This window comes from Siniperca chuatsi, linkage group LG1 (genome assembly GCF_020085105.1).
Source record: "Siniperca chuatsi isolate FFG_IHB_CAS linkage group LG1, ASM2008510v1, whole genome shotgun sequence".
Lineage (NCBI taxonomy): Eukaryota > Metazoa > Chordata > Actinopteri > Centrarchiformes > Sinipercidae > Siniperca > Siniperca chuatsi.
In genome coordinates, this window is record NC_058042.1 from 3,210,001 (window position 1) to 3,235,710 (window position 25,710).

Genomic DNA, 25,710 nt, shown 5'->3' on the forward strand with positions numbered 1-25,710 from the left:
ATGTATATAGTTTTCACTGTTTTCTGACATTTTATAGACCAACAATTTATCGAGAAAATACTCATTAGACTAAACAATAATCAAAGGTCCGGTGTGGAGGATTTAGTGGCATCTAGCAGTGAAATTACAGTTTGCAACCATTTGAACACCGCTCGCCTCGCCCTCCCCTTCCAAGCGTGTAGGAGAAACTACGGTGGCTGCGAAACTCGTGAAAAACGCGAACGGCCCTATGTAGAGCCAGTGTTGGGTTTGTCCGTTCTGGGCTACTGTAGAAACATGGCGGTGCAACATGGCGGCCTCCGTGGAAGGGGACCCGCTCCCTCTGTAGATAAAAACGTCTTATTCTAAGGTAACGAAAACACAACGATTCTTATTTTCAGGTGATTAAACACTAATGAAAACACACTTATGAATATTATATTCTGTTTCTGCCAGTAGCTCCTCCTAAATGTTGCACACTGGAGCTTTAAAATAATCACTGGTTGCAGCCCCAGTGAGGACTGTGGATTATTCAGAAGAACAGGGACATTGTTTCTGGAGAGACGGTTTGCTGCATTGTTAATTTCTATTCAGCTCCACTGTATTTGGGCGGAGGCAGGAATCTCAAAGACAGATGTCTCAAAACCTGGACAAATAAAACCGACACTGCATGGCTGCACAGTTAGAGAAAACCGAGATCTTTTTGTAATTTGGGTGAACCGACCCTCTAATCAAACATGTGGCTTGGACCCCGAGTGCAGACGTAAAGCCCTCTCCTGCCGCTCCTCCTCTCAGGTGGCGGCGGTGCGTGAAGGCATGTCGTGGATCGTGCCGGTGCCGCTGCTCTCCCTGCTGACGGCCAAGCAGCTGGAGCAGATGGTGTGCGGCATGCCCGAGATCTGCTGCGACGTGCTGAAGAAGGTGGTGCGCTACAGGGAGGTGGACGAGCAGCACTCCCTGGTGCAGTGGTTCTGGCAGACTCTGGAGGAGTTCTCCAACGAGGAGCGGGTCCTCTTCATGCGCTTCGTCTCCGGACGCTCGAGGCTGCCCGCCAACACGGCCGACATCTCTCAGAGGTTTCAGATCATGAAGGTGGACAGGGTGAGTGAATCAGGATCTGTGCGCTACATGTTGGAAACTTTGTCAGACTTTAGGAATTATGTACAAACATTGAAGGATAACTCCAGTTTATTGCACATTAGGGGATATTCACTCAGGATTGTTTAGGCACTGAACAAATTGCATTTGTCCTTATTTACTAAGAGACTGGACTGAGGTTTTGTGCAGGTAAAATGGAAGAAAAGCAGCAGCTAATTTACATCTGTAGGTTGTTTTTCCTCTTAAGATAATTTTAACGGATAGGACAGTATAGAGGCAGACAGGAAACATGCAACACAGGTGCGTAAAAGCGTAGCCGTTAGCAGCCTGTGTGGACAGCTGGGTTGTTTAAAACAGAAGAAACGCAGCTGAAACAGCGACTGTTAATTAATTTGCAACCCACAACACCTAATTCAATAATTGTTGCTGTAATGTCGCCGTTTAAACATCTTTTTCATCTTTACCCAGAATTTTTCCATTCGTGGCGTCAAAATGCTTCCAGACATCTCTTCTTAGACGGTCTGGTGTCGTGATTATCCGTCTAGCACGGCTCGACAGTATTTTAGGAACCAACAGATCCAACATCTAATTTTTCATTTTGAATAGAAACGTGTTCATACAGGCTGCGATCTCTTACTCGCTGTACTGGGATGGCTTCAGCAGTCTGATAGTCAAGATTATTTTATTGGATAGGACAGTATAGAGGCAGACAGGGAACAGGGCGAGAGCGAGGGGGTGTGGCGTGCAACACAGGTCCTCGTTAAGTGGTCTGCGCCTAAACCAGTCAGGAAACCCCTTACATCTGTAGTCTCAGTAAACACGGCGCTAAATTAAAAAAAATTCCAGTGACGCAAAATTTTGTTTGGAGAGAAAGGTAGTTTGATATAAAAGGTTTCTAATGATTTTATTGGTTGTACCTCACAGTTCAAGTGTCCGTGTCTCTGTGTGTTTCCTCCTCAGCCGTACGACAGCCTGCCGACCTCTCAGACCTGTTTCTTCCAGCTACGTCTGCCTCCGTACTCCAGCCAGGCCGTCATGGCTGAGCGGCTGCGCTACGCCATTAACAACTGCCGCTCAATCGACATGGACAACTACATGCTCTCCCGTAACGTGGACAACGCAGAGGGCTCCGACACGGACTACTGACGCAGGCGGTTTCACACATAAATCAGTCAGAGTCCCAGGAATGAGCGGGCGAGGACCGTCCGATCCGAACGCCACGCAAACCCAGAGATGCTTCGTCATCACTGCACCGGTTGTAGGGAACTCCTGAACAGAAAGGCCACTTTTTAAAAAAAATCCATTTTATGTACTTTCAAACAGCACAGATTTTCATTTCTCCTTGTGGTTTATTAGCAGTTTTTAAATGACACAAAAATCCACACGAGAAGTGCATTTAGTGTTAATTATTTTTCCCCATTACTCCACATCCCATTTTCAGGGTTTCTGCATGGAGGTATGTTTATTTGTTTGGAAATGTGTATAGAATATTCAAGACAGAGGTGGGGGAGAGAATATTGTACATTGTGTAAAATGCTTCATTAGGAAAATGTTTTGCATAATATCCATATTTATTGTTTTCATTGCCTATGCCGAGTTTCCCAAAGCATACAAAAAACCAACAATAAATGCTGCATAACTGAGTGGTTGTTCAGTTACTGAGGTTTGCTGTTTAAAACTGTGGTGGGGGAAAAAAGACAAACATTTCCTGTCAGAAAGCAGACATCACATTTATTTCAGAAGTACAAAATATCACAAAGGCCATGTTTTAGGGGGAGTAAATAAAATGTGAAAAAAAAAACAAAACTATGTACATAAAGGAAAACCTCTCTACATCTCTACGCAGTGAGTTCAAAATATCTGGTCAAAAGAGCTGTTTAACGGATAAGTTTGGATTTTTGTGCCTTGATACAAAACTCAGCTGTCGTGTCGCTGTTAGGGCTGTCAGACTGGTGCTAACACGCCGGCACAGTCCTCGGTCTGTCTACACAGGAGGCGTTCAGGCACAGTACTGACTGTCGGTCACCCGCGGTTTGCCAGCGCTCAGCGTCTCACACACACAATCGCTGTAGTCGCCGTCGTAAAACAGAAGAAAATCGACTTCAAGCGTAAAAATACTCTTCAGGTCGCGGTTACGTGCGTAAAACCGTAGCCGTTAGCAGCCTGTGTGGACAGCTGGGTTGTTTAAAACAGAAGTGACTGAAAAACGCAGCTGAAACAGCGACTGTTAATTAATTTGCAACCCACAACACCTAATTGTAAACTATGTTGTAGAATTGACGTGGTTCCTTTAATTCGAGGTGGTTTAAATACAGGTGACTCCGATTTGTTGTTGCTGTAATGTCACCGTTTAAAAGTCAGCTAACATCTTTTTCATCTTTACCCAGAATTTTTCCATTCGTGGCGTCAAAATGCTTCCAGACATTTCTTCTTAGACGGTTTGGCGTCGTGATTATCCGTCTAGCACGGCTCGACAGTATTTTAGGAACCAACAGATCCAACATCTAATTTTTCATTTTGAATAGAAACGTGTTCATACAGGCTGCGATCTCTTACTCGCTGTACTGGGATGGCTTCAGCAGTCTGAGTCGGTCTCTTCCGCAGGTTTTTGTGTTTGTGTTGTGCAATAACGCGACTGACAGGACGAAGATTCCCACTTGCGTCGTCTTAACTCCGGCTGCCGAAGACTCACATTAAGGAATGAATTCTTGCACAGAACGAGGACTGTGGATTCTGTCCTCATCGCTTGTAGTCGCACTAAGAAGGGATCTCTTCGCGGCTCGTATGGAGAGCAAGACAGCGACCAATAACGCGCTCATATCGTATCGAGATTAACTTGAAAAAAAACCCAAACCCATCTTTTAAATTGTGGCAGGAGACGGTTCTACGTTTCCTCCGGGGTCCCTGTGAAATGTTAACGGGCAGTCGCCATTGGAGACCAAATATATTTACTGTCATTGGAAGTTCGTGATGTTCAGCAGCCTGAAAGTCTCACGAAAAGACGAAAACTGGCGATAAGTGAAATGAGAGTTTTGGCTCTTGAGAGAATCACATCGTTCTCTGTGGATTTAGAAAAACTGCTTCCCTCTGAATAAACTCAGACGCAGAGGTTAAAGCAGCGCTGATCGATAATTCATAATCACTTTTACTGACCTTCAGCGGGTGTTGTATCGCATACTGTTCTTTTAATTAATGATTTCAAGCTAATTGTAATGGAAAAAAAACTGGCTTTGGATACATTTACCTATATCGTGAAATATTCCAATATTAGAATATTTTGTTATATTGATTTCTGTCCAGCCCTGAAGCTACAAGGAAGGCTGCTTTTGTAAAAGTCTTAACGTCTCTCGATGCGGTCGAACTGTATCGTGGTGTCAGCATGAGGTAGAGGAATCATTAAGAACCTAGAGAGAAGCAGATCAAACAACGTAACAGTCAAAGTGTTCAGCTATGAAAATCCCAAGTCTCCGCACCAAATGTCGTGTGCATTCGTTCATATTCAGATCCATAAATAGAGTCCAGCTTTCAGAAGAGCTCGTGATCCTTCACTCGGTCTCGTTTTGACCTTTGAACTCATTAGAAATCCATCCAACTCAAACAACAGTGAAAACTCAAAACTAGAGGTCCAGCGTTTCCTCGAAGTGTCCTTAAAGCCAACTGTCATCAAAACAACAGTCGGATCTGCGCCGTCATTTCATCCAAAGTCCCATCTGGTATTTTTTCCGCTCGTCCAGGAGAACCTGAAATCTGAGCGAACTGCGCGTCAGACGTAGATTTTAAAAAAAGATGTAGAAGACTTTGAAGCATGCTTTTTTTTTTTTTTTTTTTTTTTTTTTTTTTTTATTAAAGGCTTTTTAGTATCTTCAGGCTCTTCAGGCTCCATGTGGGGCCTGAATGCTGAGATCCTGTCCCACCCAGATCTCCACCGATTCTCAACCGCAGAGGCCAACTGCTCTGCAGGCAGCTACGACAACCAGCCTCCATCTCCCACAGTCCTGGGAGCGACGATGCTCTCCTTCGCCTGCAGCAGTCTCTCCAGACACGGCGAGCTGATCTTGAAGGGCAGCGGCCCCCGGCTGAGACGGCGCGGGGGCCCCGTGTGTAGGTCGGTGCTGGAGGAGACGGCGTTGTCCTGGGTCACTTCCTGGCAGCAGCGTGCGGGCAGAGGGGAGGCGGAGGCGGCGGGCCGGCTGGCGGTCGATTCAGGCGTTTTCAGGGAGCAGATGGGCGACGTGTGAAGCCATTTGAGGCGGGTGGAGGAGTAAGAGGCTGCGGGAGCCGGCTCCACGTCCGAGGAGCAGAGCGACACCGGAAAGGATGGAGGAGCGGAGGCACTGCTGAGATGCTGCTGCAGAGAAAACAGGAGCATTACATCAACTTCAGAACCGCAACACATCTGCAGATAAATAAATAAATCAATGAATGGGGAAAGATGGATAAACCTGCAGGTTACATAAATGCAGCTTGTTTTTCACGCTCAGTGGTGGGAAATGAATAAATCTGTGTGTTTTATCTGACAAGACGAACACAAATCATCACTGCTGCATGTTTCCTGTTGCTGTAAGTTGAGATCATTCGCTCTGTTTTGCACCAATCAGCGTCTCTCCTGTCACGGCACATCTAACATCTGACAGGTTGAACACCTCAGTTAAGACAGTTGATCGAATGTTTTTACTCCCAGCGACCTAAAGAGAAAACGCGTCACGCCAGTCGGGGCGGATTTCCTCCTCCGAGACGTCAGCCGCCCGCACTGCCGATTGGACGAGATTCTGATGTCGTCCAATCGGAGGACAAGATGGCTGCTAGACAGTGTTTCGTTTTGTCAGATAATCAAAAAAAAAAGGACTGCAGCTTTGGCATTAATCTCAACAAAAAGTTTATTTGAAGTTAAAATTCTGTCCAATCACAGGCTCGGTCAGGGGTGGAACAGGAAGCTGGACTGGCTGCGACCGTCCCAATCACATCGCAGACTAAACAGGTTCGGAGTCTGCAGTGTGTTCACACTGGAAGAGTGATTTTTAGAGTGTGCTGTTGAAGGACGCTATTGTCCCACAATGCATTGCACAAAGGAAATGGAGGAGCCGCTCTTAGCTGGAAATAATTAAAACTAATTGTGGATGGAGGCGAATCTGAAACTAGAAATAACTAGAAAACAAACATAAAAACTCCACATTTTTCTGTTGAAGAAGTTCGACTGACGGCGGACGTCTAAAGTCGCAGTTTGTTTGACGCCCTTCAAGTACAAAACGATAAAGTGTGTCGATGCCTCGTATACCAGCTGCAAAAACACTATCAGGTAAATATTAGTACATTAATTATTTACAGTGATAAAGAGACAAGCAGCAAATTGTCACACAGAAGAAGCTGGAAACCTTTTGGCCCGATAGTCGATGAAGCGACTGATCGTTGCTGCTCCAGTAAATACGAACATGTTAGTATGTAGTTTGTGGTTCAGTGGGACACAGCAAGGGAAAAGTCTTGAGGTTTCGCAGCAGGATATCTAAAAACAACTTGTGAATTGATTCAGGACAAGAACAATTGATTTATTTTTTGGTGATCGGAGACCAAACGGGCCATTTTTAAGCCAAAACTGCGAAACGGAGAAAAGCAGGAATCTGACTCCGAGGGTTTGTACTCTTGAATCCTTCACGGTTAAATGTGTTTTGGTGGATTTATTCATCAGGGAGTGGGCACATTCTTGTGTGTGAGGCCGCTCTGGTTTTCCCCTCATTATGTGACCTCCACTCTCATGAAACCGAGCCTGTTGGAAAACCTCGCCAGTAAAAACACATTAATGCCTTCACTGTCCTCTTCCAGTAACTCTCGCCATCACAGACACACCGCTCAGAACGGAGAGGGTCCATAACCAGTAGATCAACTTCAGTGTTTTTATCTTATTCTTTTATTTCTTTTCGTAGCATTTTCTAGGGCTGCAACTAATGCCTATTTTCATTATTTTTCTCAATTAATCGTCTATGAAATGTCTGAAAAATGCCCTTCACAAGTTCCCAGAGCGTCTAAAGCGCAAAGATAATCATTTCACTGTCACAGAAGAGAAAGAATACGGGGAAATGTTCACGTTTAAGAAGCTGGAACCAGTGGATTTTTTTTTTTTTGCTCAAACGATTATCAGAATATCATTTTTAACGTGTTTACCTTTTGCTTCTTAGCCGGAGTGCTGTCGTCTGCCTGCGTCAGGTTTGGTTTGATGTGAGGGAACCAGCTCTGAAGCATTTCTTCTATTTTCAGTATGATGCCGAGGAAGCGTCCACTAGAGAGAGAGAGAGAGAAACACACTTTTAAAAAAAGAAACCGGCTTTACAAAATGTTTCATGGAGGAAGGAAATGCATTAAACACGTTTGTTAGACCTCAAGGACACACACGATGCACTCTGGTGAGTAACACCGAGGAAAACGCCGCAGGAAAAGCTTAAATAGTAATATCACAATGTAAAAATACTGTTACAAGTTAACGTCCTGCAATTAAAAGTTTCAGAGTCAGAAATACTTTATTGATCCCTGAAGGGAAACTCTTTGTTACAGCAGCTCGCCTTTACGTCAGTGCACACAGGAGAAAGTACTAGAAAACGATATGATACACTATAAAACAGGTCAGAAAATAAAACGTATGTAAAAGAAAATAAGTCAGAAAATGGCCCTTCGTGATGCATTAATACTGTTTTACTGTTGTAGCTGGTTTTAACTAGTCGATATACTGTTGGGCAGCTACACATTTCTGTATATAATTACATCCTAAAAACTTTATTTTCCTAAAACAAGTGAAAGACCGGTCTGTCAGTACAGAACCAATGCAGAACTATTCAGTTCATTTGTTTAAAAAAGGCTCAACAACAAAGAACGAGAAAAAACAAGAGAATCTGCATTGAAAACATCGAACAACTGAACGGTCGGACATTTCTTTACTTTTCAAAAGAAAATCAGACTAAAATGACTCGATAAGAAGCAGCTTTATAATTCATAAGCTCTTCGTATGTTTTTACTTTTTTTACTGAAAAATCGTAACGTCAAAGTAGCTAAAGCTGTCAGATAAATGTCGCAGTAAAAAGTACAATATTTGGCTCTGAGACGCGGCTGAGTAGAAAGTAGAAAGTAACATAAAATACTCAAGTAAAGTACAAGTACCTCAAAATCGTACAGTACTTGAGTAAATGTGCTTCGCACCACTGGACAAAACAAAGTGCTGAGTGTTGCTGCTGACAGCGGAGGAAGAAGTACTCAGTTAAAGTAGTAATACCACAGTGCTGAAATACTCGATTACAAGTAAAAAATGGCCCATTTCAGAGTAATACACGTTATCACTTCCTTATTAAACTGGTCCCACAGTCATTACTGGACTCGAGCTGTTGGTTGATGCTCGATGTCCCGCGTGGAAACACTACATTTGGGGAAACTGCTGCACACATTTTACAACACACACTAAAACTCAACACAAACCATGATTAAACTACTCTGCACCCGTTTTTAACTGTCCTGTCTGTTTTGTCTCGACGTCACTCGTCCTCAGTGATTCCTCGAGATTTAAATAAAAAAAAAGGTTGAATGAATATTACCGGATTATAATTATTGATACATTAATGTGTTCGTCGCTTTAATATGGAGCTAATTTTATATGCTGCTGGGTAGCTTGTGAATTTCACCAATCTTTGTCCATAACAATGCATCATCGTTTATTTGTTGTTTATATTTTGTTTTAATTTAAAATGTATCGGATACATGTGGCGGAGTATTTCCCCCCCGCGTCAGATGGAAATACAAGAACCTCAGATGTGTACAGAGTAAGAGTACTTCAGTGGCTGCTGACGGGACGAGGTGAAGTCTGAATGTGACGTCTGAGGAGTTCAGCTACCGATTACAGAGTCAGAGACGCCCTGCAGCTCAGATGGCTCAGGGAAGTCTCGCCAATGGCCGTTACATAACCCTTACAAAGCCTCTGCCAACACATCGGGCTGGCTGCATCTGATTGGAGGAGGAGGGGGAGGAGGAGGAGGAGGAGGAGGGAGGGAGGGAGGAGGAGGAGGAGGAGGAGGAGGAGGAGGAGGAGGAGGAGGAGGAGGGGAGGAGGAGGAGGGAGGAGGGAGGAGGAGGAGGAGGAGGGGGCTGGCAGCTGTGTCTACAATCCTCAATCTACAATCTGTCCTCTCCGTCTGTGTGATGCTATCTGACCACACGGCCGCACATATGAGCGTCACATGACGTGTACGCGGGACGACAAGTAGAGCATGTTCAGGTCCACATGACAAATGTGACCGCGTCGCACACACACACACACACACACACACACACACACAGCCTGCAGCCCACACGTGGCGGTGGCGGTGGCGGCGGCGGGGGCTTGTTCCATTCACAGGCTATAAATAGAGCAGTAACCCCGAAGGGCTGCAGAGGCTCCGCCCACCGCTCACAGCCATGAGTTAAAAAAAATCAGCATCACACACACACACACACACACCTCTCTGACATCACACTGTACACTGTTACGCATCCCAGCTTCATGAAAGTTTTACGACTGATGATCATCATTGATTAATCCGCCAGTTATTTTCCCAATTAATCTATTAATTATCGTTTAGCAGTGGCGATTTACTCAAGTGCTGCACGCATGTGAGGTGCTTTACTCGAGTATTTCCATTTTATGTCACTTTCTTCTCCGCTGCTTCTCAGAGGGAGATACTGTTCGTTTGTCTGACGGCTTCAGTTACTTTTCAGATTATTATTTCATCCCCTTCCTGCCCGGTGGAAACCACGTATCTCCAGGTGTTTGTGATGAAGAGTTTCCTTCACGTGCTGAGGAAACTCTCCTCCTCCTCCTCCTCCTCCTCCTGAAGCTGAATAAACTCTTTAACCCCCCCTCGGATCAGCTGGGAAACGCGTCGTCGCAGAGCTGAAAACAGGCTGTTTCTCTGAGCTCAGGGAGACTTTTTAAGAGATACGTGGTTCTCGCAGGACGGCGACGCTGCAAACACGTGATGATCTTATAGACCATGATGCATTGCTGCAGGTTAAACTACCCAGCAGTATATAAAGCAGTTAAAATGAGCTCAGCCTTAAACATCTGCAGCAGTAAAATGCAACACACACGTTAATGCAGCAGGAATATGAATCAGAAACACTGTGGAGCTAAAGTGGCCAAAAAAAGGTTTAAAGATTTTCTGTTTTTATGAACTACTGTAAATAATTTAAATAATTACCTGTCTTATCAAATAAATATCACATAACTGATCAGACATACGGGGAACTAGTAGGAAAAAGGCAACTTGGTTCTTATTTTTATAATAAAAGTTCAAATGTATTATTCTTATAAATTTGTACACCAACTCAGGTTTTTTGTTTCTGGGACATGCAGTGTGTTTTTGTGCGTATTAGTTTTTAAAACAAATGTATTTATTTCCTTAATTTCTCTCTCGGAAAGGTTTTCGTTTACGTAACGTTGTGCATTGTTTGCTTTTATCTGCTGTAAATCTCACTAACTCCTGCCCTGAATTTTAAGAAAATGCTGATATTTATGTCGTATTGGCAGATGTTAGCATTGTTAGCATGTGTAAAATAAAAACATACATAAACAGAAGAACTGTGATATTAAAATCTATACAGATAAGTAAGATAATAATAATAATAAATTGTAGACTTGCAGTTAAAGTACAATTTATGTCTCGTTGCTGTAACATCTCATCTCTTGCATATTTAAACAAAATCATTTCTATTTGTGAGCTGAAGAAAATCCTCCCTGGAATGAACTTTACTGCTGTAAATAATCTCAGCAAATTTAGATTTTTTATGGCCTCTGACCGCCAACAGCGGCCTGTGTCGACGCACTTCAGCGATTTATTCTGCCAAACTGGAAGCGCTGGAGCCAAAAAAACAGGCTGAAATACTTTCCCCACACCGCAGGACGTCTGTGTGTTAAATCTGCCATTCTCCCTGACGGATCTGAAGCCACCTACGCTGCTGCGCTCCATGTGTGGTCCAGCTCAGACGCACCGTGTTTAAACATAGACGTTCGTTTCGCGGCCCACACGTCAACTTTACTGGACGTGTCAGAAGAAACCGGGAAAATGTTCGGTATGTTTTTGTTAAAAAAAAAAAAAAAAAAAGAAAAAGGAAACCGGTCAGCTTCTTGGCCAACAAAGCAAACGGCCGACCTGCTGTTCGTCTCCGTTTAATTCAGCGCTTCAACAAAACAAACAGCATCTGAAAACACCTTTACAACAGCAGGCGTGGAGGGAGCTGCGTCAGATGTTAACGCTGCCGTAAAGCATGTGATCGGCCCCGCCTCCGTCTCCTCGGAGTATCCGGAGCTCGTTTAGCTCTCTGAAATCAGAGATTACAGAGTTGAACTTGTTAAAGTAAATGTTATTATTTATATTATTTCACTGAATGTTGTGCTGTAGGAGGAAGTCTCTCTCTCTCTCTCTCTGACGGTACAGACCGACCCACGTCAGGCTACTACTGTGTTAAAATTCGCTGTTAATTCAGACTCCATTTTCCCATGTGGGCGGGGAGAAAGAGAGCGACATAAGACACTATAAGACATGAACGTTGTCGGTTAACCCTGACCCGCGCATCGCTATTGGACAGGTGCGCACAGGTGAGAAAGAAGTTCGACCCGAAGCCGAGAGAAACACGGCGAACGTCTAACAGGAGCTTATCCTCAGTCGGAGGATTCATCATGTCGAGACACACAAAAGATTTGAATTTGTTACTGTTTCGTGTATATCCGACTTTAATTTTTTCTCTGATCAAGTTTAATGTGGCCTGACAAAATAATCTTGGTACTCAAGATCCGCTTGCTAGCTTTTTCAACAGCACCTTTCAACCACGTCTCGTGGTCTTCGTCGGTGTGGAGACGGCTCGGCTGCCATCGCGTGACTGAGGTTCCATACCTGAGGTCCGACCAATGATGAAGCCCATGAGATGCGTTTGAAAGCTCAGGAAAAGCTAGTAAGTGCACCTTGAGTTAAGATTATTTTGTCAATCAAGCTATTAAAACAATTTTTGAGAATGATTAAATAAATATAATAATAATAATAATGGTTAAATAAATAAATAAATATATATATATATATATTTTTTATTAGTTATTTAAGTTTCAATTATGTTTTTCTTTAAAAAGTTATTATTTTTTGTCATCTGTGATAAGTTTATTTTTATTATCTGTACCGCAAAATATTTATATTTATTAAAAGGAGCTTTATTCTTGTTTTCTCTTCTCCAATTATGTGTTTATGTACAAAAATAAACAACGGTGGAAATATCATTATGGGATGTTTGTTATTGTTGTTAAGTACTGACGTGTGTCTCAGCCTCAAACAACCAACATCAGTCCGACTGGAATACATTCTGTCGTACGATGTGTTTTATACATATTTAATAGATAAATGGAAGAGTTTGGGAGGTTAACTGCTGAATTTCTCTACGAGTAAAACTGTATTCAAAACTCTTTATATTCAGCCGAGTCCTTTCGACCTTCACAGAAGCTCCAAATTATTCTCTCTGCCGTTTGTTTTAATCTGCCCGGAGATCCGCGTGGATGCAGTAAACTGCGTCTGCACGGCCCTGATAGAGTCAGGTGAGATGGAAATCACAGAAAAAAGTGTATTAAATGACCTTCAAAAAGTTTTCCTGTGATTGTCAAACGAACAAACTCCTCCCGTCTGGCATCAAAGACTGAAACGAGCCCTTAAAAGTGACGGTCAGCTGGAAACATTTGTGTTTTCAGCCTGTTCGAACTGGACTTCATGTCTGTGCCGTTACTGGAGGTCGTACAAAGTGCAGGAAGAATGTGTGACGCAGGGAGGGATAAATTTGTCTTTTCAATGACACCAACTACATTACAGTTTAGCATTTATTTATGTAAGGATAAAAGCACCTCTTTGTTACAGTCACAGCTCGTTAAACCTGGTTTTGGCTCAACAGTCTTTGAGATTAACGTTTTGTTGTGTTTTCCATGTGGTGCAGGTACATTATCAGGACCTGATGAACAGCAATACTAACATAATCAATCATTTTACATGTTAAACTGTATTTTACATTTTGGTTTTTTATAAAAAACAACACATTATACTTCTGTCAGCGACAGAACGATAAAGTCTCCCTGGTGTTTACGTCAGACAAGTGTTTCATGTCTGACTTTAAGATATTTTCCAAAATAGAAGCTAAAAAAAAAAAACAAAACTAACAAATTGAATCATATGATTTTTTTTCCAGGAAGCAGAAAAAAGTAAAAAAGTATCAGAAAAATCGGTTGTGTGATGCAAAAATCAATCTATTAAAAAACATGTTATTGGAGAAGTTCTTGACTGCCTGAAGATTTTATTATAGAGCACACATGCTGATATTTTAAAACTTTAAAGACATCAACAGTGTGCAGAGAGGAGCTGCTGGGTTTTATAACAAAGTGAGGGCGTAAAGCTCCGATGCACTGAAGAAGTTCTGATTCATTAAAAATATATATTTTGGTGGAAAAAAACCAACTATTTTTTACTTACTTTTAAAGGTTATTATAGTATTTTCATATCACAATATTTGAAATGATACCCAGCTGTAATATCGTAGACAATTAACGACGCATTTCACGTGCAGGCTCTGTTTTTACTCACGTCAGTGAAATAAGCCACAGCATAGTTGACGCATTTCCTTATTTGTGTTTGTCCTTAAATTCCTTTCAGCATTTGCAGGTAGACTTTGATGATATATCAGTAGCTGGTAGAGGGACGACTCACGCAGCTCATTATGTTTAACTAGCTCCACCTTTTCAGTCCCGTTGCTGCTCCGCACATACCGCCGTCAAATTATAGGCCTTAATGCGCTGAAGGTGTTCTGCGAGTACCGCTGGAAAGGTGTAAGAAAAGGAGCCCTGTAAGCGTGTGATCAGCAGTAACTGTAAAGTGTCACCACTGACACTGACTGGCATTTCTCATCCATCTTACCAAAACTATTTTATCGTAGAAACGATCCTGACCGAATTCAATCAGCCGTCTAACGGCTCTAACTGCTGTTAATCGGACATGTGGTCACGATTTCCGCATCTGATCGGGGCAGCAGAGGGTCAAAAGACAAAGAGGGAACATTTTCCAGCACGCTGTCGCTTCTACTGCAGTGCGGTAGTATCAAGCAGATGTTGAAGCTGCTGAAGTATTTCTAAAAAAATAAATAAAAGAAAAGGTATTTACCCCATGTTTGGGTTCTGAAGGACCCCCATTATTCTCTGGATGCGGTCCATTGCGACGCTCTCCTGGAAACTGCTGAGACCTGCGGGAGAACAAAAAGAGAGAAATGTTCTGCGAGCGTGAGGAGAGGAGGCACGTGGCTCTTCAGCTCTCGACCATCGTCGTCAGCTCTCTACTTTGATGCCTCGAGGATATTAAACCACGACCAACTGCAGCTGGACTCACTTAAGCAGAACATCACTGGAGTCACAGTTTACTTCTGTCTATATCATGTCATATCTCGAAATTGAGAAAAAAAAAGCTTCGAAAAAAGGTTGAAAGTCAGCGTTTGAAAGCTTGAAATCTACTAAAAATGCATAATGTTTTGAAAAAAAATTAAAATCTCTGCAAACATTTTGTATTTGAGTTTTCCGTCTTCACAACTGCAGCACTGTTTTTACAGTTTCTCCAACTCGTCTTCTGTATTAGTTTGTTTTTTCAGGTCTGAAACTGGAGTTGAACCTTGAGTTTCGAAAGGGCAAATCTTTATCTTGAAACTTTTGCGGATGTACTTTTCCACTCGTGTTGCAGACGGTTTACGACACCGACTCTTCAGAGGTCTGCCCACACAGTTGCGAGCTTGCGAGTCACGTGATTTCTGGCAGCGTTCCTGCTCCGAAACTCCGACACTCTGACACAGACGGCCTGAAAACATGAATAAAGCCGGGATCCTGGAGGCTCTTAACCTATTGTTTGCTCTCTGCTGAAGTACGGTCCGATCACACGGCGTGTTTATCGGGTTAGGTGGGACTGGCAGACGATGACTGATGCGCACAGGACACGCGAGCAGGATGCAGGGTTCTCGGGGCCGCCTGGCCGCCCCCGAGCCTGTGGCGGGCGCTCGTTAACGAAGCCAGCTGGTTATCTACTGCAGATTTTATCTGACGTCCACGCCTGCCACAGGCGCTGCTCAAGGACAGCCAGACAGCACAGAGTTTGAAATCTGAAAACGTGTTGGAGAAAACACTGTGGAAAACAAGGAAAACTCAAATAATAAATGACGTTTGCATCAAAACTTACGCAAGCCTTCAAAACTTTGTTTCAATCGCGCAAAACCTTGTTTTTTTGTTAGATTTCAAGCATTTTTCGCCCCAGTTTTGAAATATGACACGATATTCATCCCATAAACAGCTACCGCCCTCCTTCCTCTGTCTAAATCATTCACATGTGGTCTCGTTACACCGCTACACTGACGCAAACAGGTATGAAGTCAAACAGAGGATCCCAGGATGTAACACCAGCACTGTACTGGGAACGACCAGTAGACGGCGACGTGATGCGCACAGTGACGTTCAACGCGCTCATGCAAATAACAAATTCCCCTAAATGTGTTATTTTAATATCAGAAAATGTCCGCAACTATTTTAACTCAGTAATCTAAACTCAAGGTCCACTTGCTAGCTTTTTTTGGTCTGGAGCTTTCGACCGCATCGCGATGGTCCAGTCATCACGCGACTTAAGGAAGAAACACGTGATAACAACTGAACGATCTCCATGACAACCGAGCACACACACACACACTGATGAAGACCATGAGATGTGGTTGAAAGCTCCAAACAAAAAGCCAGTAAGTGGACCTTGAGTTGAGATTACTAACAGACTACTGTTTTCCAACATCAGGAATGAACTTTCACAATATAATTTACAATGTCTTTAGCCATGCTAGCACCGCAGCTCGGGATCGTAGCGCTGGTCGGTTCACCACTTTGGTTCAGACGGAAATATCTCAACAACTATTGACTGTCATGAAACTCTCAAAAAGGTCCGTTCATGGTCCCCAGAGGATGAATCCTAATAACTTTGGTGATCCTCCGACTGTTCCTCTAGCGCCACCATCAAGTAGACATTTAATCTTTCCAATAGTTTGCTTTATGACCAAATACCTGCAAAACTAATGACACTCCCATCAGCCTCAGCTGTAATTTGCGGTTGGTGATACTTTGCAAAATATGCTAAACTAAAATATTGAATATAATGATAAATAATGCATGAACGATTAAAAAAACAGTAATTTACCATGTAACAACTATAAGTATCTAAGGATTTACTATAAAAACCAAGGACTGTATTTTGAGGGAAAGGTAGAAAGCACATGACCTGAACGATATTTACTGACAGCACCAATAGAAACTGGTAAATTTTTATTCTGACTTCACCCTCTGGCTAATTATTACAGATTGGTTTCTTTAAAATGAGCAGTACAGCCTCACAGAGCTGCAGACTCTGCAGCGGTTTGACTTAGAAAATATATCTATAGACTGAAGGTTGGATACGGTTTGTTACATTTTAGACGAACATTTAATTGAGAAGATATCTTATGAGGATGGTCCCTTATAGGATACATGTTGTATTGTGGTTTGAGTGGATCATTTCAAGCCTTCCACAAAAAAAAGGGCAAGTTATCGTGCCAGACTCCATTTACAATTTTACTGTTTGCGTGCAGGAAGGAGTGCAAACAGCCGTTCTTCAGTCCATATCTCACCTAAATTGTGTGCACAACCGAGCGTCTTTGATCCAGTCTTTCATCTCTGAAGCAGTTTTAGTTTAAAAAAAAGGATGTTAAATGACTCGTGAGGCCTTTGATCCTTCTTTTTTGTTCTGCTGCTGTAATTTTCAGCGTGCACTCTTGCTCCCTGAGTCTTTTATCGTGGACATTCAGTTTTAATTATTTCTAAATGAACACATATTGAGAAAGGAATATTTTTTTAATCACTTTGTGAATCGAAAGGAATATACCAATGTAATTTAGCATAATAAGCTTTTCATAACCATCAAATCGTTTTCTAATGAATGCTGTATTTTAATTATATATATTAAATATCTTCAGTTATCTTAAACATGTGCGGACTCCACTGGGAATAACGGAGGAAAGAGGAGTGGGGCAGACGAACGGCACACGCTTAAAAAAACCCCAGCAGCATTATATTTTAAAAATCTCAGTGAGGTGGCATTTTGCTTCCATATTGACAACTTAACAAGATGTCGGGGAGGAACATAATGAGGGCGGTACTGTCGGATTATGTGCGGATCAGAAGATTTTCATTTTGATTTTTCATTTCACTGTGGTGGAAATACAAGACCAAAAGTCAATAGCAGTCCCATGAGGCTGTAATAATGTTCATTACACAGCAGAAAATAAAATATTTTATAAGGATTTTTAAAAATGGAGACACTTCGTAGTTTGTCCAAATGGTAGCACCACTTTAAACACCATGTTGTTACCTAAATTAAAACAGTTTACCTTTTGCATTGTGGCTATTTTAGGACACCTAAGACTCCACTTGTAGCATGCTAACATTTAGCACAGGAAATACACTTTCTTTGCTTTCTTGTTGAGTGTTAGATGATGAATCAATACCGCTCTTGCATCAGAACGTTAAGTACAGAGCTGGAGACGGGATGTAGTTAGCCTAGCTTAGCATAAAAACTGGAAGCAGGGGGAAACAGCTAGCCTGGCTCTGTCCAAAGTTCAAAAATCTACCTCTGTGCAACTCTAAAGGTCACTAATTAACACGTTGTATCTCATTTGTTTAATTCGTACACAAACAGAGATATAAAAACAACAAATTGTGGTTTTATGGGGAGTTACATGCCGTTACTATTTCTTGGTGAACAACAGCTGGACGCAGTGAATTCCTGCAGTTTTCTCAGAGACGCTACACAGACGTGCTGAGCGGACCAATAAACTGTGGTTCATCAAGAAATAGTTGCAGCACATAACTCCCCCCCCAACACATTTCTGTTTGTGTATGGATTAAACAAACAAGATAACAAAGCCAGGCTGCTTCCAGCCTTTATGCTACGCTAAGCTAATCATGCCCTGACTCCAGCTCCATACTTAATGCACAGACATGAAATTGATATCCATCTTATGTAACATTAATCTCAAAGTACAGCTGAGGCTGAACTTGGTTTGAGACGTACCCTGCCATGAACTGAAGTACTAGACAAGAAGAAATTCTGACAAGTTGGTTCAGTAGACCGGTGGCCACTGGTGACCAGTAGTGAGCGATACATGAAAGATTAGAGGATCGCTCAAGTCATCAAGATTCATCCTCTGTGGATCAACTTTCATGGTAATCCATCCAATAGATGATGAGATATTTCTCTCTGGACCAAAGTGTAAAAATATTGTATGTTAGCACATGCTGTCTGAGTCTGGTCTGATCAGGAGAACATGCAGCGAGATGCCTTTATAATCACCCCACTCTGCGTCAACCATCCTGACACGATGCGTTTATCTTTAGCAGCGTGATCTGCACAGACCTGCCTGTGAGCTGCAGAGCAGTGCAGGAGGGGATAGTGAAAGCCGGGATTGACACTTACGTTCAGAGTACCTGCCTGACCTCAGGCCCCGCAGGATGGACGACAGAGGCTGGATGTAGCACTGCAGCTCCATGCACTGTGTGGGACAGATAACCGAGTTAGCATTCAGGCTATCAATGTTGCACCATGTAAAGTGCTCTCTAATAGCCACTTATGTGTACCCATTCACAGCAGAGCGCTGCTTATTGCTTTCCTAAAACTGAGCACAGGATTGCATAGGTTACATAATCACCCAGACCTCAGTTAATTTAATGAGAGAGAGAGAGAGAGTGTGTGTGTGTGTGTGTGAGAAGCCTCAAGCCAACGGTGTGTATTACTGCACATGATTTACAGCTTATCTTCCAATTTCTCATTTTGTCGAGGACGTATTGATTTGCGGCTAAGTGACTGATAACCCATTTACAAGCGCTCCCATTTGATGCCATTAGTTCTGCGTTAACACTGAAGGTAAATGTCCACAGGCCCTTCGATAAGAGGCTGCCATTAACAGCTGACAGCAATCGACAGCTTCACACGTGGCTCGCCGAGCTGTGTGCGGTCGACTTCATCGCCCCGAGCGTCACTCTGCGCCTCCGGCATGAGATACACGAGACCCAGCAGCACCAGGCTGGAAAACTGGCATTATCGGATCCTCTTACACTGTTTGATATCACCAGGCCGCCTTGCAGCTACTTTGTCGTCTAGAGTTGTAGTTTACTTTTCTTACATTTCTGTTATTGATTTCCAAGAATACATTTCTGACAGCTGCCAGGCAGGCAGGCAGGAGCTCGTGTGATAGAAGAGCTAAAGTTTTCAGTCAAAATGTGAACCATCTGGTAGCTGCATTGCATTCTGGTCTTTTCTCTGCTACTGTGGCTGCAGAAACAGCTTCCTGTGCCTCTGTGTGATACACTATATGGCCAAAAGTATGCGGACACTCCTGTTCACATATTTTTTGTGTGCTTTTCAGCCCTGGGGTGTTTTTTCGTGGTTTAGATTAGCGCCCTCACCTCCAGTGGAGTGAAATCTTGATCTATGATACAGCGTACAATGATATTTTAGACGATAATGTGCTTCTAACTTTGGGGCAAGAGTTTGGGGAACACCCCTTTCCTGTTTCTGTCAGCTGAACGCAAGTTTGATCTTAAGTTTGAGAGTAAAGTAAATACTAACAGCTACGTTGTAACTTGGTTGGTTTCACACTAACCCCCCCCCACTTAATTCAGCTACACAAACTGCATTTATGCTACAACTTAACTAAGTAGACCATAATCCAAACGCTGTTGTAGAGCGTGGCGTTTCATATGGTGCAACATTTGGGTAATATGGGAAAGAAACGTTAATAAGGAATGACTTGCACCTGCTCCGGAGAAGTGTAAATTATTAAAGTTCTATCTTAACTCTACTTTGTAAACTCTACTTTGTAACTAACTTCTATTGCAGCCTGTTTTTAAGTGAAGTTATAGAGAAACTCCTCCACTACATTCAAACTAATGCTACATTTGGACTTTTACATACAGTACAGTAGCTGGAGCGATAGCCTGCAGCTCCTTAAAGAAATGCTTTTCCCAGTTTGCTGTGGAAGAACTTGACTGGTCTACACAGAGTCCCTGACCTCAACCCCATCCAGCACCTTTGTGATGAAGTGGATCACCAACTGTGAGCCAGACCTGATCACCCACATCAGTGTTGGACCTCACTGATGCTCTTGTGTCTGAATGGGAGCAAATCCCTGCAGCCAGTTTCCAACATCTGGAGGAAAGTAACTAAATAACATTTATTCAAGTACTGTACTTTAGTACACTTTTGAGTTACTACTACTTGAGTGTTTCCATTTCATGCCACTATAGTTTTACTCCACTACATTTATCTGAAAGCTATAGTTAGAAGTTACTTGACAGATAAAACATTATCTTATAAAATACGATGCACTGTTAGAGACGAAAATGTCCAACATAAGTAGTTAAAATTAGGTGTGGCGTTAAAATGCTGCATGGTAATGTAATTATCAATAATACATAAATATACAAAATAAATAAGAACATAAACCTCTGAAGGACTTTTGATACTTTAAGTATATTTTGCTGCTAATCCTTCTGTAATTTTACTTTTGCTTGCAGAACTTTTACTTTGTGTTTTTACTTTGTGGTTTTCTAACTTTTGCTGAACAATGACCACTGTGGCCATGAGGGACAATTAAGAGATAATAGTACATGCTAATACGTAGTGAAGCATTAGCACAATTAGAGAGGAGTTATGAAGTCAGAAAACTGACTCAGTAATGTATGTCTAGAGTTTGCTAACATTAGCAACATATCAGACCAACTAAGGCTGCGGCTGCAAAACTCTTGAGTGTTTCAAGTAGAGCGAGGGTGCGTTTTACTGCTCCTTAATTAATTCTTGTTTGTCTGATTCCCTGTTTTAAAAGTGACTTAGTGTCACTTTAAGTAAAAGGATCTGAATACTTTTTTCACCACCGGTAAAGTGGTTCCGAAATCTGGTGGAAAGCCTTCCCAGAAGAGCGGAGGCTGTTAATAGCAGCAGGCTGATGGCCATGGACTATCCACATACTTTTGCCCATGTAATGTGGATGAACATCGACGCCAAATGGCAGCTTTAGAAAGACGTCGTCTCTCCTTTATCCTGAGGGATCTGATCACTGAAACATTTTCTGCCGATATCTGAAGGTTAAACCACCAAACGATTCTGTACCTCTGTGTTATCATGAGTTCGCTGTACGAACAGTATAACTCCGCAAGAGAAAACCTCTCACCTTCTGCGAGAATAGTTCGTTTTCAGTGTCTGCGTGAGGCTTTTTGCAGAGTCCGTGTGCCCTCTTCCTGCTCGAATGATGCTTTGACTCCACAGAAAGCATCTGCTGCGTATAAACAGAGGTAAATCCCTGAAGTGGACTGACTGCCGGGGTCTGCAGGGCGACTGGAGAGTCAGCGTCGACCCCACAGTCACTCCTCCTCCTCTGGGTCGCTCCACAGTGGAAGCAGCTTGAAGGAGAGGAGGTCGATGATGATGATGATGATGATGATGATGATGATGATGATGATGGCTGTACCGGCGGCTCCTCCGTGCGACGAGGACTTAATCTCTTTGGGCTGTCATAGTCGTCCTCATCGCTGGCGAGCCAGTCAATGGAGTAATCCGAGTCTGAGGTCGACATGGTGGAGCTAGACTCTCAACCAGCAGAGAGCATCACGGACCTGCCAGACATACAAACAGCGCGTCAACATGTTGTGATGGAGATACTTTTTCTTTTTTAAGTGTGTGTGTAATGTGTTTCTGCGCTTTTGCGTAGGTTTGGGAATAACATTTTAACCCAACTGACCTTCTGGTGGGTCAGTCAGCACATTACTTTGAACTTTATTTTAAAAACTCTAGTGGAGATCCCAAACTTTAGAAAAGATACCAAATATGTCGTCTGAGTTTTGTGGAAAATGTGTTTAAAATGAGGCACGAGACATTTAGAATATTTCCATTAGGTGCGTTGGTGCAGCCTTAAAAACATAAAAGAGTTGTGTTTGAATATTTTACTCAGTGTAAACATCACATATCTTCAACAAAGAACTGGAACAAGCTGATACAGAATATAAATTACACTGTCAGAGTGGAATAAGATGATTTTAACAACCTCAAAAGCTACTTAAGAGGAAATAAAAAGGAGAATGTTTAAGAGGTTAAGGAACTTGAGAAGACATTTGGGGCCATCAGAAGTTATACAACATGCATGAAGAACCTGCTGCCACATTAAGACTCATTCAAAGCCGTGATAAACAAAGACAGTTTTACACATGGGTCTAAATATAATGGGCTTCAGTCATCAGCTCTGGGAAATGGCAGACAAATTAGGAAACTAATAGAAAGAACAAGACAGACTACATCCATGCATCCCTGGTGGGGAGAGGATCACATACTTCAAACCAAATCTTGTCTTTTTTTCACAGTTTAACAAACATGTAGTGTAAGACAGGGACAGTACTAGTTCTGGGAGTGTGGCGGTTTCAAAAAATATATATATAAAAAATTGTAAATGAAGTATCTTTGGCTTTTAGACTGTTGGTTTAAAGACGTCACTTTGGGCTCCAGGAAACTGAGACAGCCATCTTTCAAGATTTTCTGACATTTTCTAGACTCAACTAAATAAAATCGACAGGTGATGAAAATGTCAATTAGTTGCACACCTTCAAAAAAACATAAATAAATAAAATAAAATGTAGGGATTTAGTATTTCTCCAGCAGAATTATACACCAGGCAGTGTGGGGAAAAGAGAGAGCAGGCAACTTTTTTCACCAGTCCCAGAACTGAAATGAAAATGTAAACCGCCCCAAAATTTAAAATGTTGTTTCTTTACTTTGTTAGTATCATCTATAGTTGTTACCGGCATATTAAAAACAGCATTAAAATGCTGAGGAAATAAATAATTATATTTATTTTGCTCCATTCAAAGAAATAGGTTGAAAAACAAAACATTATCTGTAAAACTGTCATAAACTGAATTTAAAAATAAATAAATAGGACACAGTTTAGTAACACAGCAGCGGTTTACGTCACCACGACCACATGGCCCGTACAAACACAAACACGTCACGACAGAACTGATGATGTCATGCAGGCTTACATAAAATCATATTGTGAACATTGCTGGCAATTATTTGTCAACTAGGAAAGCTACCATAGGCTTTTACCTCGTAGGCCGACACTGTTGCTTGTTTTGTCAGCTGACAGTTACGTGGTTGCAGATTACACTCCATTTAAACTGTTCCCGTTAAACTCGCCGTTAAAGCGGTGCACCGGCGCACTGAAATGGAGCGGACCCTGTGTTTAGCTCCGTTAGCTGTAAACACACCGCGAGACTCCACTGCCCACCGGCTGCTAACGGCTAACAACGGCTAACTAGCTCTCCTCCTGTCGATTTGTTGTTCACAGTGTAGCATTATCGGGTGGGGGGGGATAATATACTCACACACAGCCAGGGTGGCGCCTGGCTAAAGTTAGCTAGCTAGCAGCTGGCTAGTCTGTTTCAGTCAAATGATGTGCAAGCCCTCTGTGACTGAGTGGACGGACCGGAACCGCGAGGACATGTCAGAATCCTTCCGTGTGTCTCGCGCTGAGTAGTCAGCCAGTGACAGTAACTATAGTAACTATAGTAACGGCACGAGAAGACGCGCTCGGTTCAGTTTGTCGTTTGCTAATCGATAGTTCAACACACACACACACACACACACACACACAAGAATCCCTGTCGTCCCGGAGGCCGTTAGTCTCGAGCCCTGTACTGAACTATTACTTTAATTATCGATTAATCTGCTTGATTATTTTCTGGTTTCATGGATTAATCTTCCATCACTAAAAAAAAAAAAAAAAATAGTGAAACATGTCCATCACAATTCCCCCAAAAACCAAAGTTGAAGTCTTCAGATGCCTTATTTTGTCCAACCAACGGTCCAAAATCCAAAAGATATTCAGTTTACTATGATAGAAAACCAGCAAATGTTTGTACTGTGAATTGTTTGTATTTTTGCTTTTTTTTATTGCATTAAAATGTTTGCAGATTAATTTCATTTAATTTTCAGCTCTAATGTATACCATCAAATATAACTGAACAGATAAATGAATAAATCAGATTTTTTTAAAATAGGATTAATAGAAAACTTGGATTTATTTTTTATTTTTTTGGTGGCTTGACAAAACAATTTGGGGGAATTTTGACCCATGACCTCAGTCTTTTTTAAATCCCAGCCACAGCCCTGGTGTCAGCTACTGTTTTCATGTGTTTGAATTCCCAGTATAACCAGTACACGAGCCTGAATCCTGCACTCAGAGACATTACAGCACAGCACGCCCCTGAAATGTCTGAATATACAGGCCAGTAGATTAAATAACCCTCCTCTGCCGCTTCCAAATGGGCAGGTCGTCCAACATTATGTAAGAAACAACATCCAAACACATGGACCTGTTTCCCCTCGCCTGTCAGTTCACATGCACACACACACACACACACACACACACTGCTGATACAAGTGACCAGATCTATAATGTATAATGGAGACATTTACACCCACAAAACACACACCTGTCTGCTGAAATGCACCAACCACGGCGCATTTAAAACATGCAATAATAAATAAAATGCTGCGGGAACTTCACCGCTACAATTTTAACCAGCAGAGGTCATTTTTCTTTATTATTATTATTATTATTTTTTTTTAAAGAAATTAACCTGACCTGTATGTTCAGGACGCTGCGTTTCAAACATCAACTACTAATTTTGCACAGCAGCGTCTCACACATACAGTCTATGGTTTCACCTCACAATAATAATAATAATAATAATAATAATAATAAAAAATCGTATGAATCCAGGTGAGTTGTGAGGAATGACTTACCACTTACCAGAGGTGAACCGTGTGTTTCCCGTCCGGCTCGGTGAGTTGAGGACGAGCAGCAGCAGCAGCAGCAGCAGCCGTGTGTGTGTGTGTGTGTGTTTGTGTGTGTGTGTGTGTGCGGACACGCTGGCGGACGGAGCTGACTGATGATGGTTTCAAACCATGAACCAGCAGACGCAGGAAGGCGGGCGGGCAGGAGTCCCATCCAGCCCGTGCAGCCTCTCCCCGGGCAACGTGTCCGAGAGGGGCGGGGCACAAGCCTCTCCTCCCCGGCGGTGTGGAGCTGCTCGCAGCCCCCTGCCTGGCAAACCACACACTCACACACAAGCAGGAAGCGGTCTCATTTAAAATGGAAATTATTGTGGACAAATAAATAAACCAGGGAGGGGGGGGGGGGGGACAAAAAGTACACACGTGACTACGTCGTGACGAAACACTGTAGCGCGTCACCGTCCTTCAATTAAGCTCTCCCATTGGACCAGAGCCGCGCTGCAGCACGTGACGAGCGAAAACGGCTAATTAATGCTGTGACTTCCCGGAAGTGTATTATTAGAAGTGGAGTATACTTGTCACACAGGCAACAATAAAACATAATCACTATAAAATAACACAAAATAATCTTAAACTAAACAGAAGGCTAAACAATAACCGACTTCCTGACACAGACTCATATACTTTAAACAAATAGTTGACATTTTGGGAT

General features: G+C 42.5%; 2 protein-coding genes across 15 annotated transcripts in view; one reads left to right on the plus strand and one right to left on the minus strand.

The window, feature by feature from the left end:
• The window catches only part of herc1 (HECT and RLD domain containing E3 ubiquitin protein ligase family member 1), a 68,399-nt gene extending 65,679 nt beyond the window's left edge, over positions 1–2,720 (plus strand). For all 11 annotated transcript variants that reach the window (XM_044195001.1, XM_044195340.1, XM_044194949.1 and 8 more), the window contains 2 exons: positions 775–1,080; positions 2,038–2,720. In XM_044195001.1, coding sequence (XP_044050936.1) covers positions 775–1,080; positions 2,038–2,223 — 492 coding nt within the window. In that variant the 3' untranslated portion in view covers positions 2,224–2,720. The remainder of the gene's footprint in view (positions 1–774; positions 1,081–2,037) is intronic.
• A 61-nt stretch (positions 2,721–2,781) lies between these two features.
• LOC122876025 (circadian-associated transcriptional repressor-like) lies at positions 2,782–25,353 on the minus strand. 4 transcript variants are annotated; one of them, XM_044195884.1, is made up of 6 exons: positions 25,008–25,353; positions 21,382–21,823; positions 18,630–18,705; positions 14,268–14,346; positions 7,234–7,348; positions 2,782–5,473 (listed from the first exon to the last, which is right to left on the minus strand). In XM_044195884.1, the coding sequence occupies exons 2-6, from the start codon at positions 21,781–21,783 to the stop codon at positions 5,042–5,044; spliced, it is 1,104 nt and encodes a 367-aa protein (XP_044051819.1). In that variant the 5' UTR covers positions 21,784–21,823; positions 25,008–25,353; the 3' UTR covers positions 2,782–5,041. The 4 variants fall into 4 exon arrangements, with proteins under 4 accessions (XP_044051819.1, XP_044051908.1, XP_044052072.1 ...); XM_044195973.1 differs by having other exon boundaries at positions 2,782–5,425; positions 25,015–25,349; XM_044196137.1 differs by lacking the exon at positions 25,008–25,353 and adding an exon at positions 23,585–23,904 and having other exon boundaries at positions 2,782–5,422.
• Between the last annotated feature and the right edge of the window lie 357 nt (positions 25,354–25,710).

Coding starts and splice junctions, on each gene's coding strand:
- LOC122876025 (XM_044195884.1), bottom strand. CDS start 21,783: ATGTCGACCTCAGACTCGGATTACTCCATTGACTGGCTCGCCAGCGAT. Junction 14,347..18,629: donor GTCAGGCAGGTACTCTGAAC/GTAAGTGTCAAT, acceptor GTTCTCCCGCAG/GTCTCAGCAGTTTCCAGGAG. Junction 5,474..7,233: donor CTCCGGCTAAGAAGCAAAAG/GTAAACACGTTA, acceptor ATTTATCTGCAG/ATGTGTTGCGGTTCTGAAGT.